At 45.6% G+C, this 20596-nt stretch overlaps 1 protein-coding gene across 3 annotated transcripts; it reads left to right on the top strand.

Annotated features, from left to right (window-relative positions):
* The first annotated feature begins 744 nt into the window (after window positions 1-744).
* igf2bp3 (insulin-like growth factor 2 mRNA binding protein 3) lies at window positions 745-20436 on the top strand. Of its 3 annotated transcripts, XM_035619930.2 has the most exons (16): window positions 745-1484; window positions 2547-2607; window positions 8300-8348; window positions 11809-11860; window positions 12101-12164; window positions 12946-13224; window positions 13337-13471; window positions 13594-13716; window positions 13865-14000; window positions 15170-15301; window positions 15469-15537; window positions 16163-16282; window positions 16422-16496; window positions 16707-16838; window positions 17046-17159; window positions 17339-20436. In XM_035619930.2, exons 1-16 carry the CDS (start codon window positions 1310-1312, stop codon window positions 17438-17440), a joined length of 1818 nt encoding a protein of 605 aa, XP_035475823.2. In that variant the 5' UTR covers window positions 745-1309; the 3' UTR covers window positions 17441-20436. The 3 variants fall into 3 exon arrangements, with proteins under 3 accessions (XP_035475823.2, XP_035475824.2, XP_035475825.2); XM_035619931.2 differs by lacking the exon at window positions 15469-15537 and having other exon boundaries at window positions 746-1484; window positions 16160-16282; XM_035619932.2 differs by lacking the exon at window positions 15469-15537 and having other exon boundaries at window positions 748-1484.
* The last annotated feature ends 160 nt before the right edge of the window (window positions 20437-20596 follow it).

Below are 20596 nucleotides of genomic sequence, written 5' to 3'. Positions count from 1 at the left end.
GGCTGCTCCTTTACATCGGACACTTTGATCTAGGAGACCCCTCCCCTGTTGAGTGAATGCAGATCCATACAGGGGTCGTAGCAGCGAGGCGTCGCCATGTGCACTCGGCCCACATGGCGACGCTTCCTCGTTCGTTGAAAGTTGAAGCAAACAAGTGTGGTAAAGACGCCCCCCTCTCATAGCATTTTGTGTCATAATGGGCAAGTAGGGCCCGCTGTTGGACTTTGAGTTGAGGATCAGGAAGGGCACGGCTCCATTGGGGAAGATGGATGCCGTCATGTGGTCAGTGGTGTACAGCCTACGTGTCATTCCCGCATTGCGCGAGGGGCCCAAAGAGCTGCGCAGCGCAGCACAGCGCAGGGTCTTCACATGGTCAGGCCACTCTCGAAATTAAATGTGTTCACTTTGCAATTTAACAACATCATTTATGAATGGCCCCACCCCCCTTACGATGTCATCAGCACAGCGCACTTGCACAGCCGTGCGCAATATCAGCGTCTCCGTGCACTGGGCGTGCGCGCACTGCCGGGTTTTTTTTTTAGGTAATTTTTTTTTTTTTTTTTTTTTACAATTCCTCAAACGACCAATGAGAGTCGAGGGTTTGCAGAGACAGCCACACGAATGCGATTCAAGTAAAGATACACTGGGTTCTCACGGAATCCCTTTACGCACATAGCTCGCCAGGTTTTTCCCCAACACCAATCCACTCTTCCCCTCCTGTTTTTTTTCATCCACTCCCCTCTGTTGTCCCCACCCCAGATTCCCGTGCAATTTTCCCCAATCCCAAACACTTAATTGAGCAATTGGGATTCCTCACGTGTGGGCTGATTTGTAGTTTGAACACGTGGCTCATTCAAAAAAGCCGGAATAGCAGAGGATTTTTTTTCTCCCCCCCCCCCCTCCTCCTCCTCCTCCTTCTTCTTCTTCTTCTTCTTATTCTAGGCTCTGGACTCAGAGGCGGGCGCCAGCCTTACCGTGTGTGACATTCTCTGTCTCTTTGCCAAAGGGGTTTGGAGGAAGACACAAAGTAGTTTCTCCTCCTTTTCACCCAGCCCGCCATCGTTTGGAGACACGAGATTAATAATTGAGCATTTATTTATTTCGCGATAGCGACAGAGGGGCGAGGGAGCGCAAACGCACTGTGAGGCTGCCAGTTTAAATCTATCTGTGGCTTGGACGACCGGGAAGCACGCCGCGGCCACTCCGTAGTAGTAAAGGCGATTTAGGCTACTCCAAACAGTGCTCGTCCGCGAGAGCGAACAACTATCTCTCCCTCAGCGTAAAGATTGTACCCTTTTCGGCGCAGAACATGAATAAGCTATACATTGGCAACGTGAGCGCAGAAGCGAGCGAGGAGGACTTCGAAACTATCTTTGAGCAGTGGAAGATTCCGCACAGTGGTCCGTTTCTTGTCAAAACTGGCTATGCGTTTGTGGACTGCCCGGACGAGAAGGTCGCTATGAAAGCCATCGATGTTCTTTCAGGTGAGAAATAATTTGGGCGTCGATTTCGAAAACAAAAAAAAAAGTGGCATTTGGAAAGACGCACGAGCCGCAGCACATTTCGTGTGGAAATTACCTTTGACTCAAGGGCCCGTGTGGATACAGGGTTGGGGTGTACCCGAGCGTTTTCCTCTCGCACAACCTTTATTTGGCCTTTTGACACCGCGCGTCCGCAGTGAATAACTGCCTCCTTGTAAATGTGACTGTGTGTGTGTGTGTGTGTGTGTGTAGGGGGGGGGGGGGGTGACAAAAAAAAATTAAAAAATGGTCGAGTAAACAACGAGCATGAGGATGAGAACACCGGGGCTTTCCTGGCGCAGGTTGTGTGCGGTTCAGGGCAGCGGGGCGCACAGGCGAGCGGTCCGTGGACGCCTTGGAGTGAGCCTCGTCGTGGGGCTCTATCTTCACGGTCCACTTTGCCGCCCCCCCCCACCCCTCCTCCTCGTCCAGTCCCCAAATTCAATTTGAACTCTCCTATCCTATAGTTTTCCAAGAAGTGCAAGGCCCTCTCCGGTGGCCACAGCTCGCTGCACACTGGCCGTGAAGCCATTTCGCCCATGCCTGACACACCAGGTGGTTTAATTGTGTTGGTCAAATGTAGGCCAACTAACTGGGCCCCGCCACATTTTATCTTTTGCGTGTTCCATCACCTCGTCTCACGGTTGGCTGTCGGAAGTTCCGCGCTGTGGCCCACGCAGGACACGTACCAGTGGGGCTAAACTCGAGCGAATTACTACGTGTATTTTCCTTCAGGAATTCCGCTCGTGTCTGGCTCATGTTGTGCCCTCGTGGGTTGAACTGCTACACACTTCATATCACACAATGCAGGATAATATCCCAAGACGCCGCTGCCATGTCTGCGTGTGCCCGTGTCGATTTTAACCCCCTTAATATATATATGTGGTCACCTCCGACCTGAAATACGTTTCCAAAGAAAGTAGGCCTGTGTGTGTGTGTTTTTTTTCCCTCTCTGTGGGGGTGGGGGTGTGGGGGGAGGGTCAACCGCCTAACGAAATTTAAAGTGCTTGTGTTTTTGTTTTCTAGGTAAAGTTGAACTTCATGGGAAACTTCTCGAAGTTGAGCACTCGGTTCCTAAACGTCAAAGGTAGGTCGAGTTTTATTATTATCATATAGTGCTTGGTTCAACTCGTGGGAGCTTCAGGTCCCCCCCCCCCCCCCACACCCACACCCACCCACCCACTGTACGCTTGCCATTTCCTACAAGAAGCCTTTTGTTTTGTTGCGTTTCATCCAAAGAAACAGCCCTGTGCTGGAAATGTGCACGTATGTTGCCGTTGAGCATTGACACTGGGGTGTGAGCATTTTCATTTTGCTTAAATGAAGTGTCTATTTCTCCCCCCTTCTTCTCTCCCTGAATGCTCTGGGGGTCAAATGAAAGGGGCGTATGGTGGTGTACTCCTCCTCTCGCATGGCGTTGTATGGTGCTCTTAAACCCGTCGTGCGTTCGGGCTCTCGGCTATATCCCTGCACCACGTCGCTCGCCCATCCACTGCCGTGATTGTCTTCCTCGCAGTGCTTGGTATATCATTTGAGCTCCGAAACCGCAGGGCGACGAGGGAACCCGGCGTGTGCCGGCTGCATTGCGTGGAGACTTTGAGTGCAGGCTGCGTTCGAGGCGTGCAGGCCTTGTGGAGTCGTCCATTTGAGAGGGATCTGCCCGTCATGCTGCCTGCCTGTCCTGCGCTTCCGCCCTCCTCTGCACATTGTGCTGCTGTTGCACGAGATGGACTCCCGAACGCGAGTGGAATGGGAGGTTTGGGGCCCAAGTCAGGCACAAACCCTCGTTTCAGAGCGAGACCCCCGTAGCACATGCACGCACACACACACACACACACACACACACACCATTCCCCTAAAAGTGTTCACAAGATCTTTTTTTTTCTTCTTTTTCTTTTGCGGGTCTCTGCGCAAATTAGCGAGGGCGTAAAATACCGGCGCATTATTTTTGGCATTTGTGTGCGTGATTTTTGATGGTGACGCAGTTTGGTCATATTTAATTCTGTTCTTGAATTAAATGAAAAATGGCTCCTGGTTGCTAATTGCTCTAATGGCTTCTTGGTTGCACGTAAAGTGCGTAGTTTTGATTTTCTTTTTTTTTTTTTTAAGTTTGAATGAATAATTGCAGTTTTTTACGCAACAAAGCCTCGTCTGAAATCACAAGGTCGACGTGAAACGTGTGGGGTTTAAATATAAACTGTCCTACGTGGCTTGATATTGAAAGTACTTAGTTGTGCAAGCGGAGCAGGAAGGGTATTTTTGACATCTCGACGTGAATTAAATTTTCCACCTGGACGTCGCAGCAGCCTTCTCTCTGGTAAACTGCTGGTCTAAATTGTAGGTCGGGAAAATAAACCAGGTGAGGGAGGAAGAGGAGGAGGAGGAGGAGGAGGAGGGGGGGATTTGAGTCAAATGTTGAGCCCTTCCTCCAAAATTTTTTTCTCCTGATGACCAAGAACTGGTGACGTTGCTCTGTTCTTCAGTGCAGTCTGCTGTGTTGGCTATGGCAGCAACAGAGTCGAGTTTCAGTCTCACTTCAAAAAGTAAAACGTGCCCTCCCTTTACAACATGGAACATGGCAGTAGTCAATGGGAATAGTATTCTGGGTATAGGACACACACACACACACACACACACACACACACACACACACACACACACACACACACACACACACACACAGGTGGAGGCATTCCAGCCTGCAAATATCAGCTGGGGGCTTGGCCAATCACCATGGCTTAACCTCTGAACCCCTCAGAAACAGGGTGCTACAGCAGACAGTGCTCAAGGTGGGGTGGCTGCATAGCTTTGTGAAGATGGGACAATGTAGGGCGAGTGTGGCGTTTCATACTGACAAAGTTAGGTCACTTATTGAAATTTTTTATTTTTTTTTAAATGGAGGTACGTACCTCGGAATTTGTCAATGCGTGGCCAAAAGTCACCAAACATTATCTCCACTGCATTAGCTGAACATCGGCTTCGTTCAGTAGTGACTCCTGAAATTTGACTGTATGCATTAACAAAATAATGCAGCAAAGTTCACCTAATTGAAAACATCTTGTCTATATAGGTGCATTGTATTCTCAGATGTTGAAGCATTTTCTGGATATTTACATTTTGCCTCGCCTGACCTTTAAAAAAATAAATAATCTGGAATTTAAAGATGACATCCACGTTTCTTGTGCTTTTATTTATTTTTAGAAGGCGTGTAAATTGTTCAGTAAGATAAATTAAGCATTAGTCTTCATTGTGTATCTATATTTAAGTGAAACAGGCATTTTCCACGAATAACACAATGGTTTAAAACCCCTGTACAATTTATCCCTTTAAATTGCCTTTATATTGTAACTTTCAATCTTTCTTTTTACAAAACCATGTGGGAGTGCTCGTTAGTGTTGCTGGGCCATATGAAATATATTTAAGTTTTGTTTTGTACTCTGTATTTAAGTATATAACTCAATATTAAAGTAAATCCATATACAATTGCAGCAATGTCATTATTGAATACATAATGATTGAATCTGAAATTCTACTTTTGTCGGACACGTTAAACAAAAATAAAATGTGTCTAGCCCATCATATACACATACCCTATAGTCATGTATACAGGAGGAAAAAATGTCTTGGCGATAGGAGGGTGGCCTTAAATGTGTGTATGAGTTGCGTCTTTTAGTTTTTCTCTATATAAACCAAGCCCCAAAAAAGCTAAACTCTTAAATTGAGACAAAAGCTGAGATCGTGTCTTTTTTTTTCTTTTTTTTAAATTTTGAAATGGCTCCTTTTCCCTTGTTAAAACATTCCGGGTCAAAGGGTCACACGGGGGCCCCACCTTCAAAAATGTTTTTTTGTGATGGCGACTCGGGGTGCCAGCGAATTATGAATGTGGCCCCTTGTTTTACCCCGAGTGCAGGCCATGGTTCCATTACTCTCCCTCCTGCTCGGCTCAAATCATGACATTGTATTTTTTATTTACTGCATTCTCTTTTAAAAATATGTAAAATGTATTTAGTGTGTGGTGGGGAAGGTTAAGTCACAAATGTGTAATGGTCTAACTTGATATTCCAATCACATGAATTCTGAGGCAATCCTAAAGCAGTTAATCCAAACGCATGTGTTGAATGTAGCTTATTGGGTGCACAGTGTGCATATAAGGCCTGTGAGGGGAGGGGGCCAACGGAAACCACACTGGAGTTCACTCATTCAGAACCTCTGCATGCTCAACAGTCAATGCCTGCGGATGAGCATTGAGCACAGATCACGTGTGTAACACACCGTTCCGTGGTCATGTTGACGCAATAGCATTTTTTTTTTTTAGCATCCACTGACTAAAAGATGGTGACTATGAATGAGCGTGGTGCAGTGTCATGGTGCCAGACTTGTGACGCTGCTTGTGTTTTGAATTTTTGTATTTTTTGTTATGGATGTCCACGCTTACATACGTGTATGTACACCCACTTGTGTCCACGGTGCAGGCCCGTGTGGGTCTCAGCTGGGCGGTGAAGGAAGGGCGTGAACGGGCAGAGTGTTGGTCCATTTTAAAAGTAAATAAGGAGCCTCCTCTTGGCCATCACATGATGAGCCAACCCCAGGCACTCCTGGCCCTCCCCTCTTTCCCTCCCACTTTTAACCCCACTCTACATGTTCCTGTCATTGGACTTGTCCGTGTCCATGGCAACAGGGCCCCACCCCCACGGGCCAGAGAGGGCCCTTGTTACCCTTGCCTGAAATGGGGCTAGTCCCCCCCCCCCCCCCCCCCCCCCAACCCCCCTCAGCACCACATCCCTCTCAAACATACACCCCGACCACCCCCCCCTCCCCAATTCAAAGGCTGGGACCAGGGAATGTATACCTCCCCCAACCCCCACCACACATCCTGGCTGACTTCTTCTGTGTGCTGTGTGGAGCTATAGGTTAATCCGACTGGAAGTGCCTGGTGCATTTGCACATGCACATTTCGCATGGCGTTCCCACCGCAATGCAGAGCACACAGAATGTGCGGGGTAGAAGAGGCCGGATCAGCCAGGAATGGTACACTGGGCCGGAAAGGGCTGGAATTCCTCTCGAAAGTTATTTGGGAAAATTTCTTTACAGTTTCACCCTTTCAGAATTAACTAGTTTCCTAATATCTCAAAATAAATATGTTGACTTGCTGCAACGTAGATTATGGTTGTAGTGGCTAAATTGAGAAATTTGCGCTTCTGAGGCCCTTGTTGCACATTGCACTAAACCAGCTTGTGTATATATTTTTTTTAAATGGAATTGTGGAATATCCTTTTCTTCTTGAATTTGACTTCCCTGTGAATATAATGAGTTTAAATACTGCATGTTGCGTTATCTTGTACATGGCAGATTACAAAGCAACCACTAGAAGTGGGGCAGTTTGTTAGACATCACATTAACGGCTCAGTGAAGCTTGTGGAGGAGGACGAGACGTGTGTAAGATTTTTACACACAGGATGGAAAATGGTGTCTACACAATCTTACTTGAATTAGCTGCACATGCTGTATGTGTGTGTGTGTGTGTGTGTGTGTGTGTTGCAGCTCCCAGCCATGTGTACATTTTGGTCCTTGGTTTGTGTCAACAATCAGAGGGCTGCACTTTTTCCCCCTTTTTTTAATACAACATCCACACGCAGATGGACACTTGTGAAACTCTGACTCATTGATCCACTAGTTCCATTGTCTGTATGACACACACACACACACACACACACACACACACACACACACACACACACACACACCACACGCTCCGCTCATGCTGCCGTACACAAGATGAAACCAAATTGTAAATCTATCGCCTAAAAGGATGAATTGGTCATTTCTGCGCTGGTTGTTTCTTGAGACAGACGACACAGCAGCGCTATTGTAGCTGCTAGTCTCCACTTGCTTCCGTTATATTCACACCCTATGAAAAAAAAACGCGCAATTTGGAAAGTCATAATGGTAATTGAATAATAATAATAATAATCATAATAATGGAAAGTCTTTCATTTAGTCTGATGTGCCTGCTTTCTGTTTGGCACCAGCCCCCCCCTTGGTTTTGATATCCGCTGGATGCTCCTGAATAAGTGTCTCTTTTTCGTTGAAAAGAGTGATCTTGAGCCTTGCAGTGGCTGAAACCTCATGATGCAATGCTACAGGGCACACGTTTGACCCGGAAGTGTGTAGACAAGACATTTGGATTGCCTATCAATGCCTTTTTTCTTTTTTTTTTCTTCTCCCTCCTTGATGCCTCTCACGACTCTTTTCTCCCGCTTCACGTCCTGTTTCTCTTCCCCATCTCGTTCTGACACACTCTTAAGGACACACTTAATGAATTGGGGCAAAGGGCGCGGTACCCTTTTTTTGTCGCTTCTCCTTTTTACCCCCCCCCCCCCCCCCCATTTTAATTGTGACGACCCTCAACTCAATTTGGGCCTATCCATTTGTGATTCCACGTTGCCCCTCTGCCCACGCATCCTCCTTTACCTTCTCCCAGGTTGTCTCAGTGCACCTGCAGCCTGCTGAGTTGGGACCGGGATTAAAGCAGAAGCTCTGTCTGCAGATTCTGCTCCCTATGTCTCTTTTTTTCCTATGGTAAAGGGAATTGTGACATGTATTTTTTGATTCAAGTACCCTTTTTGTCATGTATCATTGTGCCTTGTATTTTCCGCTGCTAACTGTCTCTTTCCCTCTTCTCTCCCAACCCTGCATCTACCCTCATCAATTTTCTCTTCCATTATCCATCCATCCCCCACCCTCTTCTTCTTCTTCTTCTTCCCTTATTCTCTCTCCAGGAGCTGTAAACTGCAGATCAGGAACATCCCGCCTCACATGCAGTGGGAGGTGAGTGCTAACAGGCTGCTAACAGTTTCCAGGGCGGGGCACCGTGGGGCAACTGGGCTCTCGTTTAGTGACTTCTGGAGTCACCTTGCATCCCTTTGGGTTTCAACTGAGCATGCGCTTGATGGTCCTTTGGAAGAAGGTTTCAGCTCAGGCCAGTGGATAGAAATACGATTGGTAGAAATGATTGATAATGTCACTGGGAATTTAACAAGGGAGATTGCAAGGCTGATGTTTTAACAATGTATCTATAGGAGATCAGAAGGGACCGGAGAGGCGGTGTGATTTTGACGAAAGATGCTGGAAAAAATGTTAAAAGGATTGTTAGGTGACTTGACGATAACGCCGGCTCAGGCTTGTCACGGAACTTTACGCAGATCGCATGGCGTTAGTAGTGTTGGTCTGACGCATGTTGGCTACTGACTTGGCGTGGCCATCCAAGTGCTTAAAAATGATCTGACTGAATTGTCTTGTCATGGTGTCTTTCAGTTTTACAGCCTTATAACACACACTCACAAAATAATTTAAAATCTTGTTGAGATGAGATAAAAATAAGCCGCTGATGTTTTCCGAGGGGTTGTGAAACATTCATGAGAGAGGAGGGGTTTGACCTGGCCAGCCCAAGTGTCCAAGTCCTTTTTTAGGCTTATGACATACACCTAGTTATCTATTTATTATTTTTATTTTAGACCGTTTACTCAAGTACTTTTGTGGGTTGTAGTTCTGTGTTTTATTTTGTGCTGTTTCGTGTGTGGAGTCATTCTGGAAATTACATTTCTGACAAATGCATCTTTTAGGTATATCAAAAGTTGTATTGGTCAATAAAATTCTCCGACAATACTGCTCCTGCAATAGATATTAGACTTTCAAACCATATGATAAGAAGGTTTTCAGACTGTTGCGAGTGGTGCTGCAGAAATTTAAAGACATAGTTGGAAATGGGTGTTGAATGAACTGAGGCATTTCTACCGTTTGATTTTGAACTAAATAGCCAGAAATGCTGCCCCCAATTCCCTCTGAATTATTAGAGTTGCATGAATAGTACTAAAATTGTGTTAGTCCGCACAACTTGGTCCCACACACAAATAAAAACTCGCAAATAGTTGTCAATCCCATCCAAAATGACAGCTCTACACACAACCGTTCCAAAAATATGTAACTTCTTAACCGCATTAATTATTTGACTCCATTTTAGGTTAAGCCTGGGACTGTACGTTTTTGTATTTTTAGCCAAAGATTCACCCAGAAATGACCAATCTCCCGAAAGCCGTGTTTGAATTGATAATGTAAAACTGTAGTTCACTGGACGTTTCTTGTAGCAGGTTTCTACAGTGGCCGTGAGCAGAAAACTGACGCTGACTGTCTGTCAATCTCAAACAGAGTCCACTTGTTTTTAATTCTCCAAAGGGTTAATGGGCCAAATGTTGTCATGTAAAAATGAACAACACCAATAGAAACGTTGAACTGGTCAGATTTCAAGGCCACTGCCTGATTAGTGAAAAACGTCAGCATTGAGCAACGTGTGTGTGTGTGTGTGTGTGTGTGTGTGTGTGTGTGTGTGTGTGTGTGTGTGTGTGTGTGTGTGTGTGTGTGTGTGTGTGTGTGTGTGTGTGTGTGTGTGTGTGTGTGTGTGTGTGTGTGTGTGTGTGTGTGTGTGTGTGTGTGTGTGTGTGTGTGTGTGTGTGTGTGTGTGTGTGTGTGTGTGTGTGTGTGTGTGTGTGTGTGATCTGCATGTGATAAAAAAAGTTAAATCAAAACTCCTTGGTATGCACCGACTTAACACTAATGTTCTCGATGTTTTCTGGACTTTTGCCCTTTTTATGTCGTCCCTCAAATTAAGTGTTTTTTTTTTTCTTCTAATTAGTTAATTTTTAGATCCTTGCACGACGAGCGTGGGGAGTGACATGTCAGTAACAAAGCTATACATGCTGTCCCCCCCCCCGCTTCCTCTGCAGAGGTTTAGCAGTGATGGCGTGTGCTTGTGGTGTTCAGTTCAATTTTCTGCTCCATAAAGACTATGGAAGCCTAATGAGAATTTTCACAGTGAACTGCTCCAGTATTTCTAAACCGTGAGTTTAACACATGGCTTTTAGATTTCCGCCCGATTCCCTGGCTGTGATCAGATGGCTACAGACATGCTCAGTGTTTTGTAATGGTGGGCTCGCTTTGTTTACGCATGTCCCTCAACTGCAGCCCCAGATCCACCCATGTTCCTGTGTAGCGAGCAAGCCGCTCTGCTTTCTCGAAAGGTGACATGGAGGTTTCTCCCCCGCAGAGGGGGGAGGGGTTAGAAGAACGAAAAACAGAGCAGAATGGGATCTTTTGACACAAAGGCCTTGAATGTATCTTATCAGGTAGATTAGACAATGGTTCGCGCTGTGTGCGTAGCCGCAGAGTGAAAGAATAGTGGCGTGTTCACAAGCTGTAGTGGGTGGGTGGGCCACAACTGTTTCCCCTTCCCCTCCATGTGCTCCAATTCACAGAATGTGTAGCATGAACTCGCACCCCTCCCCCAGTCACTGCTTCCTGCTGGAATGTACCCCACCCTTTCCTGAATGGCCTGGATTCCCATTGGCCAGGCCCGGCAGATGGACAGGCGGAGCAGCCAGCGAGCAGCCAGCAACGCTTGGCTTCAGGGAACTCGTACTGGTGCCGGAGCAGGCAATGATGGGGAGGCGGGAGGTTGCTTGGTTGGTGGGTGGGGGGAGGCAGGGACGCAGTCTTGTTGGCTAGAAAGTGGGGTTGAGCTCCTGGGGGGTGTGGCCTTGAGTTTGACTGAGCATGGTCAGAGGTCTTAGCTTAGCTTAGAACCCTCGCTCCCCCTCTCGCCCACGTTTGATCACATCTATGAATTAAAATCCTTTGGTCTCCAGATTTGGGCGAGGGGCCAGCTCGGTTTTTTTTCAGGAGGCATTATATGTATATATTTTTTGCTGTTAACATTTTTCCACCCAATATTTTATATTCCAACATGCAGGGATTGATTTTGGCAAACTATCAAAAAAAAAAAAAAAATTCAAACAAGTCTTAGCAACATGGCCTTTTTTGCTTTTTGACAGGGTTATTATTATTATTATAGTTAATTTTTTTGTAAATCACATCGCTATATTTAAAGATGCATGAGCGTGCTTGTACGGTTTTATTAAAACGGTTGCCTCCATTGGTAGACTTCTAAAATAGATTTTCTTTGGTCATAAAACTTGCTCAGCACCTGGAGCTGCATTAAAAAGTGCCCGGGAGAGTAGAGTCATAATTTGAGGTGGACGGGCTTTTACTAGAAGGCATCAAATGTATCCATGTAACTCTGCATTGAACTCTGGGCTTCAGAATTAATGGAGTGTGTCCTGGCAGCGAGCTGGACTGGTTCCCACAGATGAGCTTCTGCTCGCTAACAAGTTCTGGTCAAGGCTTCCCAAGTTTCTGGAGTAATCATGTTTTTTTTTCTTTTCTTTTTCTCTCTCAGGTTTTGGATGGTATGCTTGCGCAGTATGGTACAGTAGACAGCTGTGAACAAGGTAAATGCAGACTCTTTACATTTTGTAATTCAACCACCTCGCCCCAACACACCTTTTTTTATTGTTCTGTTTCGATTACAACTGCAACCTGATTTTATTTGGTTTATCAAAAACAAATATGATTGTATAATTTCAAAAGTGGGTGATTTGTAATTGCACATAAAAAAGAAAATCAACAGCAGTAAATTATGTCGCTGTTACTGAATGCGTGTGAATTGACTCTGCTGTGTGCTCCCACAGTCAACACTGACACAGAGACGGCAGTCGTCAATGTTCGATATGGAGCCAAGGACCAGGCCAGGATGTGAGTGTACACACCCACACCCACACATACACACACACACACATACGCACGCAGTGTTTTTGCATCATCGATCTCCAACTCATCTGTCTTGATGTGTTTGACATGGATCTGCTCAAGTTTTTCACTTTACCCATCAGTCTCTATTGGAAATTACATCATCTTCCACTCTGTAGTGTTCACAGTGCACCTGATTTCCTCCTCCCCAAAAAAGTGTGTGTGTGTGTGTGTGTGTGTGTGTGTGTGTGTGTGTGTGTGTGTGTGTGTGTGTGTGTGTGTGTGTGTGTGTGTGTGTGTGTGTGTGTGTGTGTGTGTGTGTGTGTGTGTGTGTGTGTGTGTGTGTGTGTGTGTGTGTGTGTGTGTGAGAATTAGCCATTTGGTGCCCCCTGGTGTTGATAAATCATACTACAATGTTTCTCTCCGCACGAGTGGTTGTACAAGTCTCGAGGAATAATTGACTGATTCACTAGGTAAACGAAATCTTTGGGACCAACACGGCAGACGTGTGTAGGGTGTGGATGCTGCCTTACGTGTAAAAAGCCTCTTGTCGTGGCTTGTGACCATCACCTGAGAAAATTTAGTTTTAATGTCCGCATCCCTTGGATTCAGCCAATGATAACATTTGAAGACCTCAAACCAGAAGCTTTATGTTTATAGTGCGGACAGAAACTTTTTAGCCAAGCCCATCACCCAATGACTGCCATCTTAAAGTCTTCCTTTGTTGTGAAATCATACCCCTCTCATCAAGGGTTTTATGACAAAGACTTTGCCTTATCATCCTCAGGGCAATGGAGAAGCTGAATGGATCTATGATGGAAAAGTATGCCTTGAAAGTTTCCTACATCCCAGATGAGACTGCTGTACCAGAGGGTCCTCCAGCGGGGGGTAGGAGAGGCTTTAACACACGGGGACCCCCTCGCTCTAGCTCTCCAGGTCTGGGCGCACGGCCCAAAATGCAGTCGGACATCCCACTGCGCATGCTGGTTCCAACGCAGTTTGTAGGCGCAATTATCGGCAAGGAGGGCGCCACCATCCGCAACATCACCAAACAGACCCACTCAAAGTACGTACGGAGAGGTCAGGAATCAAAGCGAGTGAACCGTGTCATTTCCTTTTGCGTGTGCTCTTCAACTCCGGCATGATAGGATTTTTGAATAATTCTTCCTTTGCTCCAGGATTGACATCCACAGGAAGGAAAATGCAGGCGCAGCAGAAAAGCCCATCACAATTCACTCCACCCCTGAAGGTTGTTCGAGCGCTTGCAAAACCATCATGGAAATAATGCAGAAGGAAGCTAATGACACAAACTTGTACGTTGTTTTTTTTTTTGTCCTAACAAAACAAAAGTGACAGAATACGAACCTTAGTTCAACTTGGTTTGATACGAGGAGGCATTTCACTTGACGTCCTCATCCTCGTCTTTTTTTCGCAGCACCGAGGAGATCCCACTGAAGATCCTTGCGCACAACAACTTTGTAGGAAGGTTAATTGGGAAGGAAGGGCGTAACCTGAAGAAAATCGAGCAGGACACGGGGACCAAGATCACAATCTCGCCGTAAGAGTGCCTGACTGACCTTCCCTTTCAAGGAATACTATTTGTAGTCCTTGCACCCCATTCATAAAAGTGCCACATGCATTTTTAATGTTGTAATATATGATACGGTTCGACAATTCGTACTCTGACACCGCAATGCTTTGTCCAGTCTCCAGGACCTGACTCTGTACAACCTAGAGCGGACCATCACAGTGAAGGGCCCCCTGGACGCGTGCGCAAGAGCTGAAGAGGAGGTGATGAAGAAGGTCGCGGAATCGTACGACAGCGACATGGCTGCTATGAACGTGAGTCCGTTTTAGCTTTTAGCACAGACGACTGTCTTGAAAGCAAAGTGTGAAGGAATCCTTAATGGTCTTGTCGGTACCAGGAGGTGGGGTTCGAACTCACGCGGACATAATACTGCCACCTTGTGGGAATATACTCCCGGTCTATTCCAGTGGAAAGCTTCCAGTGACTGAATCGCTTCTAAAGTAACGTGGCCAACGGTTGTTTAAATTAAAAAACCTGAAACAGGATGGACAATAAACTGTTTTAAAGAATAAGAATACGAGATAATGTCCATCAGTGAGCTGGAAACGCTGCTGCCATAGACGCACTTTCATATCCGGGCTCGCAAAATAACTATAGACATTAATCAACGGTGCTTTTTTAAAAAGAAATCATTGAAGGTCATTTTTGGGGAGAAAATTTAGATTAGGGATTAAAATGTGGGAATAATCATGTTACTGAAACTAGTCGGTGACTATAGTTGCATCTCAGCGTTTAGGTTACAGTTGCTGCTCTGAACGCGGGGATGTGAGAACATTGAGGTCATTGTCTTGGCAGTGTGCACGTTGTTTGTAAGGTGGTCACAATAAATTAAGCTCCTAAGATTTCATACGAAAAATATACCAGAAGAAGATGTTAGGACAGTCTTACAATTTGATTTATTTTGCCTGTCTGGGGTTAAAGAACATCCCAACTGAAAATCAAGCTGTCCTAAGATTTCTGGTGATATTGCATTTAACGCTGTCCAGTTGCCACTTCAACAACTTTGTTTGATACCAAACTTCTGGGCAGTTTTCCCCACCCTTCCCAATGCCCCCCTGTCAAAACTCTTGGCTGGTATTACATGCTGGTCCAGTAGAGGAGGATAAAGGGATGTTAGTGTGTTACATCCCTCTAATATGAGGCGTATTAGCGCGATGTCTCTTTACGCACCTGCAGGCAGTACATGTATGTATGTATGTATGTATTCAGAAGCTACCGAGCCATAGTGTCTATACACCCTCAGGTAAAAATTAATTGGGTTGACTTGGCCAATGAAATGGCCAACTTTCTGCTTTGTACGTCCAGCTTTGTAAATAATATATTTAAGTGTAAAAAGAAAATGTGTTTCTGGTCTGGATGTACAAGCGCACAGCTCGAGATGTGTACATGTGTTAACGGGAATGTTTTCATCGTCCCCCTCCAGCTCCAGTCCAACCTGATCCCAGGCTTGAATTTGAATGCTTTGGGTTTGTTCCCCAGCGGAGCACCAGGCATGGGTCCCAACATGTCCAGCGGCCCACCTCCTGGAGCCCATGGTGGATGTCCCTCATTTGGAGTAAGTGTTTGTCGTCATGGCTTTCGTCAGACACTTGCAGTACAAACTGGCTGTGTTTTTAATCTTCATCTCGCTGTGTTTCAACTTTTGGTTCAGGATGGTGAAACTGAAGCCAACATTAAGTCTCAGCGTCTCGGTTCCATGTGTCCATTTATTTCTTCTTTTAGTTCAGCCCCTATGGGAGTGAGGGGCAACTTTGGGCCTCTATGCCATCGGCGAGCAGCCAGCCACTTGCCGTAAGTCACCTGGCCCAGAGTGCTTTGCACGGCTTGTGGCTGCTCGCTGCGGGAAGTTCTCCTCTAGCTGCCAATAGATCTTTGACCTTTGTAGTCTGGGCCCCAAGTCTATGTGCAGTTAACCTGCTGGATGTGAAGACTCCCGAAACCCGGAGGGCACCAGTAGCTCGGCGAATGAGGGCCTTGTTTGGGAAGGTGCATGTTTTTCAAACGGAGAGGGTAACATCCTCGGCACTGAAAGCCCTTCTCTGGGATTTGGAAGCGGCCAAAACAAGTTGTTGGCTCGCCCTAGGCCGACACATTTACTAGAATATTGGGCTCAATCCAAAAATCTATGGCACACCCTGCTAATACAAGTGATGTGCTGTGCCAATTTTGCAACAAGGCATTTGGAAATGATCGTCTGTAGTAGGTTATTTTCTCATCGAGCGGCAAAATCAAAAGATGCCACTGTCGACCAGATGGAATTACTAAACTTGTGCATGTGGCAAGCTCAAGACTGTGGCTTTTGAATGGAATGTTTTAAATGATTACCTAACACTGAGTTTAGCGATGTAAAACAAACTGTCAAACGTGCGTGCGTGCGTGCCGATCACAGGAGTACTAAAGTGTTTCTACCCAGCAGGGACACCAAGAGTCGGAGACGGTTCACCTGTTCATCCCTGCGCTTGCCGTGGGAGCCATCATAGGAAAACAGGGTCAACACATCAAACAGCTGTCACACTTTGCTGGAGCCTCAATTAAGGTCGGTGAAAGACGGGCGGTGAAGTTCTGAATCTTGATGATTACGTGTCGGCTGTCGTGCTGTTGTCACTCGACTGATGGGAATTGGAAATGTAAGTGAAGGTTGCTGTTTTAATGCTGGCTCTCTGCCCATCCGCCAGATTGCCCCAGCTGAAGGAATGGATGCCAAGCTAAGGATGGTAATCATTGTCGGACCGCCAGAGGCTCAGTTTAAGGTGCCGTACCTTCACAGCTGTATCTCGCACACAAGACACTATTGGTAGAAATGAAAGAATGTAGCCACATTGAATTTGATGTCAGCAGGTGTAGGATCAGTATTTTAGTGGCTCTTTTCAGCCAGCACAGAAATGCGTAGTTTCCTGGATGAAAAAATGCCCCGTTTCCTAAGTGCAACTAATCTTAACTCCAACCTGTCCCGTCTGTAGGCTCAGTGTCGCATCTTTGGCAAGCTGAAGGAAGAGAATTTCTTTGGACCTAAGGAGGAGGTGAAGCTGGAGGCTCACATCAAGGTTCCCTCCTTTGCTGCTGGACGAGTTATCGGGAAAGGCGGAAAAACTGTAAACAAATCACACGGATGCATTAATCACCGCAGCATTCGTACAATTCTCAAGCCAGATTTTGCTTGTTTTTTCTTTCAAAGCAAACTTGGCAGTGACGGGAATTTTGTACCAAAAAAAAGGAAAAAAAGTTGAGCTTGGGTGTTGGCTGTGTTATCAAAGTCCTCTCTAAGATGGTTGTGTCCGTCCCTCTGTTAATGGCCGCAGGTGAATGACCTGCAGAACCACTCGTGTGCAGAAGTGGTGGTGCCCAGGGACCAGACGCCCGATGAGAACGACCAGGTCATAGTCAAGATTAGTGGACACTTCTTTGCGTGCCAGGTGGGTCCTAAAAGATACATTTTACATATGAACATAGATAGGGACTTAAAGAAAAGAATCCATGTGATTTTAATTTCAGTGTCAGTACTTGTAAACTGGAGCAGTGATTCTCAACCTGTGGGGGCTTCCAATGACGTCACATTGTCCTGTGATCTAAGCAAGTTCTCTGTGTTGTCCAGCTGGCCCAGAGGAAGATACAGGAGATTCTAGCCCAGGTGAGGAGGCAGCAGCAGCCCAAGCCCTCACCCGGAGCCCAGCCTCCACAGCCCCGCAGGAAGTAAAGGTCCCGCGGACCTGGAGGAATGGTGACTGAATCTGCCAGGAGACTCGACAGATGGAACGATGCAGCAGAGTCCAGGGGGAGAAGACAAGGGGTCGTCGTAGCTCATCTCGGGGGGGTCCAAGGTTACCACCAACCAAACATCCACCCCCTCCTTGTCTGTCTTGATGAACATTCAAGTGTGGCTTATAAGAGAGCGTACGCCTCTTAACCTCCGCCCACCTCACCTCTCTGCATCTCCGTGAGAATGTACTTCTGAGGGCTCCCAACAACGTCACCTGCCCTCACGTGTACACACCCCTCGACCGCCCTCCTCCTCCCCCCACGGGTGTTTAAAAAAAAAATATATAAAAAAAATTGGAAAAAAAATTCCCCCTTTTACACTAGAAACACAAAGAAGAAACAAGGACCCCCTTCCTTATCACCTCCACGGTGTGGTACTTCAAACCTGACAAGATGTTTTTGGTTGACTTCAGATTTAGTTGACACTTTTCTTTTTTTTTTTTTCGATAGCGTTTAATTGGTTGAAGTTTTCTAATGAGTTTTCTGTGGAAAGGAAAAGGCATTGCTACCAAGGTCCCGGTTGGACCAACAGAGAGGTTTATTTGGGGGGAGGGTTGGCTCAGATGGGGTGGGCCATGTTTAGGGGAAAGATTCTTGTTTCAGGACAGGACCGAAAAGGTGGATTATATTGGGTGTCCTGCCCTTGTAATGATAGTGGCATTTTATAAATTCGGATGCATTTTATAGATAGACCTATATACATAGATGAATATATATTTAGAGGTGAGGGCAGCACCACAACTGACACTTAGGGAAACGGTGCCGAACTGCTGCTGCCCAGGAAAACCAATTTAATATGCATTTTACTTAACTACCTCAGGATCTAGTACCTCAGAAGAGAAAAAAAATGATTATATATATATGAAAAAAATGTTCCTTTCTTTTTTTATTTTTGCTTTTGTGGTATTTTGTATACTTTATAAAGCTGATAGTCTTTGAACATTTTTATTTTTTTAAGAAAAATTTAAAATTTGGTCAGCTGCCAACTGACCTCGCTTTCAACTCTGGTGCTTTAGGTGACATTGTACATGTGTATGTGTGACTTAAGATGACCCTGTACATAAAGTCTATTTGTACATAGCAGCGCCGGAGCGAGAGTTGGCGCCCCCTCAGCTGGCGGCTGACAGGAGTATCCAGAGAAAATCGCCTCAGTTTTTCCCCTGAGGGTCCACCATCTTTCTGAAATCTACAAAACAACTGAGACATGCAAACAACGCCGACCGTAAATAATTGCAGCAATGCCATATAGTTTTGGGATTGACATTGTTATTGGCAATGGTACTTTAATTTGTCAAAAGAAATTTCCTTTTCGCCTTCCTGCAGGGGCTGTGGACATGTAAAGGGCCCCTCCGCGGCCGCCCCGGAGTCGGCAGCGCGTCTGTCTGCGTGTCTGTCTGTGGGCTGCCCTGTCCTGCGCAGGCCACCCGCCACCTTCTTGACAATGATGTCTTAAGAGAAGTCCAAGCCCCGACCAGGTTTATATTCATAGAGCAAGCTTTGTCAGTTCGGCGTGGCCCTCGTAGCCAGGTCATCGAGTCAATGTTAACGTCGTTCACTGCATGGTGATGTTAGGGGGAGTCACACTGATAGACGCTTTTTTCTTTTTTCTTTTTGCGCTTTAGTAAAAAACAAATGATTTAAAAAAAAAGATTTAAAAAAAAAAAAAAGAAGACATTTCTCTGTAAACCCTCAAATGTAACTTTGATGTTTCAATTTGTTCATGCAGGGAAAATGAGCCAGAAAAAAGGCACACAGAATACTGACTGAACCCTGACTGGGAGTAAGGATAGAGGAGAGAAATCCAAAACGTATACAATTTTTTTTTTTTTTGAATATTTTTTTATTTTTAAATTTCATTTGTCTCGTCATGCCGAATGTAAATATATTGATTGTGGTAAAAGTGCTTGAGTGTATCCATGCTTCCACAGTAGAACGCCGTCTACCTCAGCTGAGGGGGTGGGGGTGGGGTCGCTGCAGCACTGGGCTCCCCCGCCCTGCCCCCACTGAGCGCCAGCGCGCACCGATACCTCAGTCCCCCGAACACTTCTTTTGACATGGGCGCGCCATCCTAACACCGCGCTCAACTGAGGGGCACAAGTGATACTTAAAATTATCCCCGTCATCCCGATCCCCTTCCTGCCAGACCACCCTCCCCCACCCCCGCAGTTTGTTTTGATCTACCTCTTTAGACGCATATTTGAAGTAGAGGCATTCTTCTATTTGTTAGGATTTAGCAGCCCCCCCCCCCCCCCCCTTGACGCCTCCCCATGCTTCCCCAGATATGAATGGAAACTTAAACTGAAATCATGTACTCTTTAGAATTTGAGAGAATAATTGAAAGTGATAAAAAAAAATATTTTTCTTTTGCCAGTGTTTATATATACTCTTTTTGGCTTAATTGATCTCAACTGGTGGCTATTTCTTTCTGCTTTCTATCTTTGGTGGTGTGGCTTACATGTATTTGAACTTTTGCTTGGTTTTTTCTTTCTTTTTTTTGGTGAAAAAAAGGTCAAATCACGCGTTTGATTTTGCATTCAATAGTTAAAACGAGAAAAATAACTTTTTTTCTTTAAAAAAAAAAAAAGGGCCTGCCTTTTTTTGTTTCTGATTTGTAAGACTTCAAAATAGATACAAGTCCTGTACTTTTTTTTTTTTCCCCCTTTGTCTTTCACAGTTGCTACACTCACTCGCTGATTTGGTAGCCATTTTCTTCTGTTAGCATTTCTTGGCTGTGTAATGTGGAACATCCTCTTGGTATGGGACAGATTTGTGGGACTGGGTCTCGGAGTTCTTTGAAAAAGTGATGTAAACTTCAGCATGATATTTCCCTCCTCCCCCTCTCTGCAACCATGCTTGTGCCCCTTCACCTCCCCCTCGCACACAGCTCCACTTGTCAAATGCCTCTGAATTAAAAAAAAAAAAAAATCTAAATAACTTGGGTTGTGTTCATCTTTTTTGCTTCTCCGAAGTTGTGACAAATTCTGTATTTGAGTATCAGCGAGGTCTCGGTACAGGTCTATACAGAAATACAGGTATACACATTTTGTGCTTTATATTGCGAGTCGTGGGGTCTGATATTGCAAGAAGACTGCTG

The sequence above is a fragment of the Scophthalmus maximus genome, chromosome 22 (genome assembly GCF_022379125.1).
Source record: "Scophthalmus maximus strain ysfricsl-2021 chromosome 22, ASM2237912v1, whole genome shotgun sequence".
Taxonomy (NCBI): domain Eukaryota; kingdom Metazoa; phylum Chordata; class Actinopteri; order Pleuronectiformes; family Scophthalmidae; genus Scophthalmus; species Scophthalmus maximus.
The sequence above is the reverse complement of the archived record's forward strand: the minus strand, read 5'-3'. Positions and strand labels throughout refer to the sequence as shown.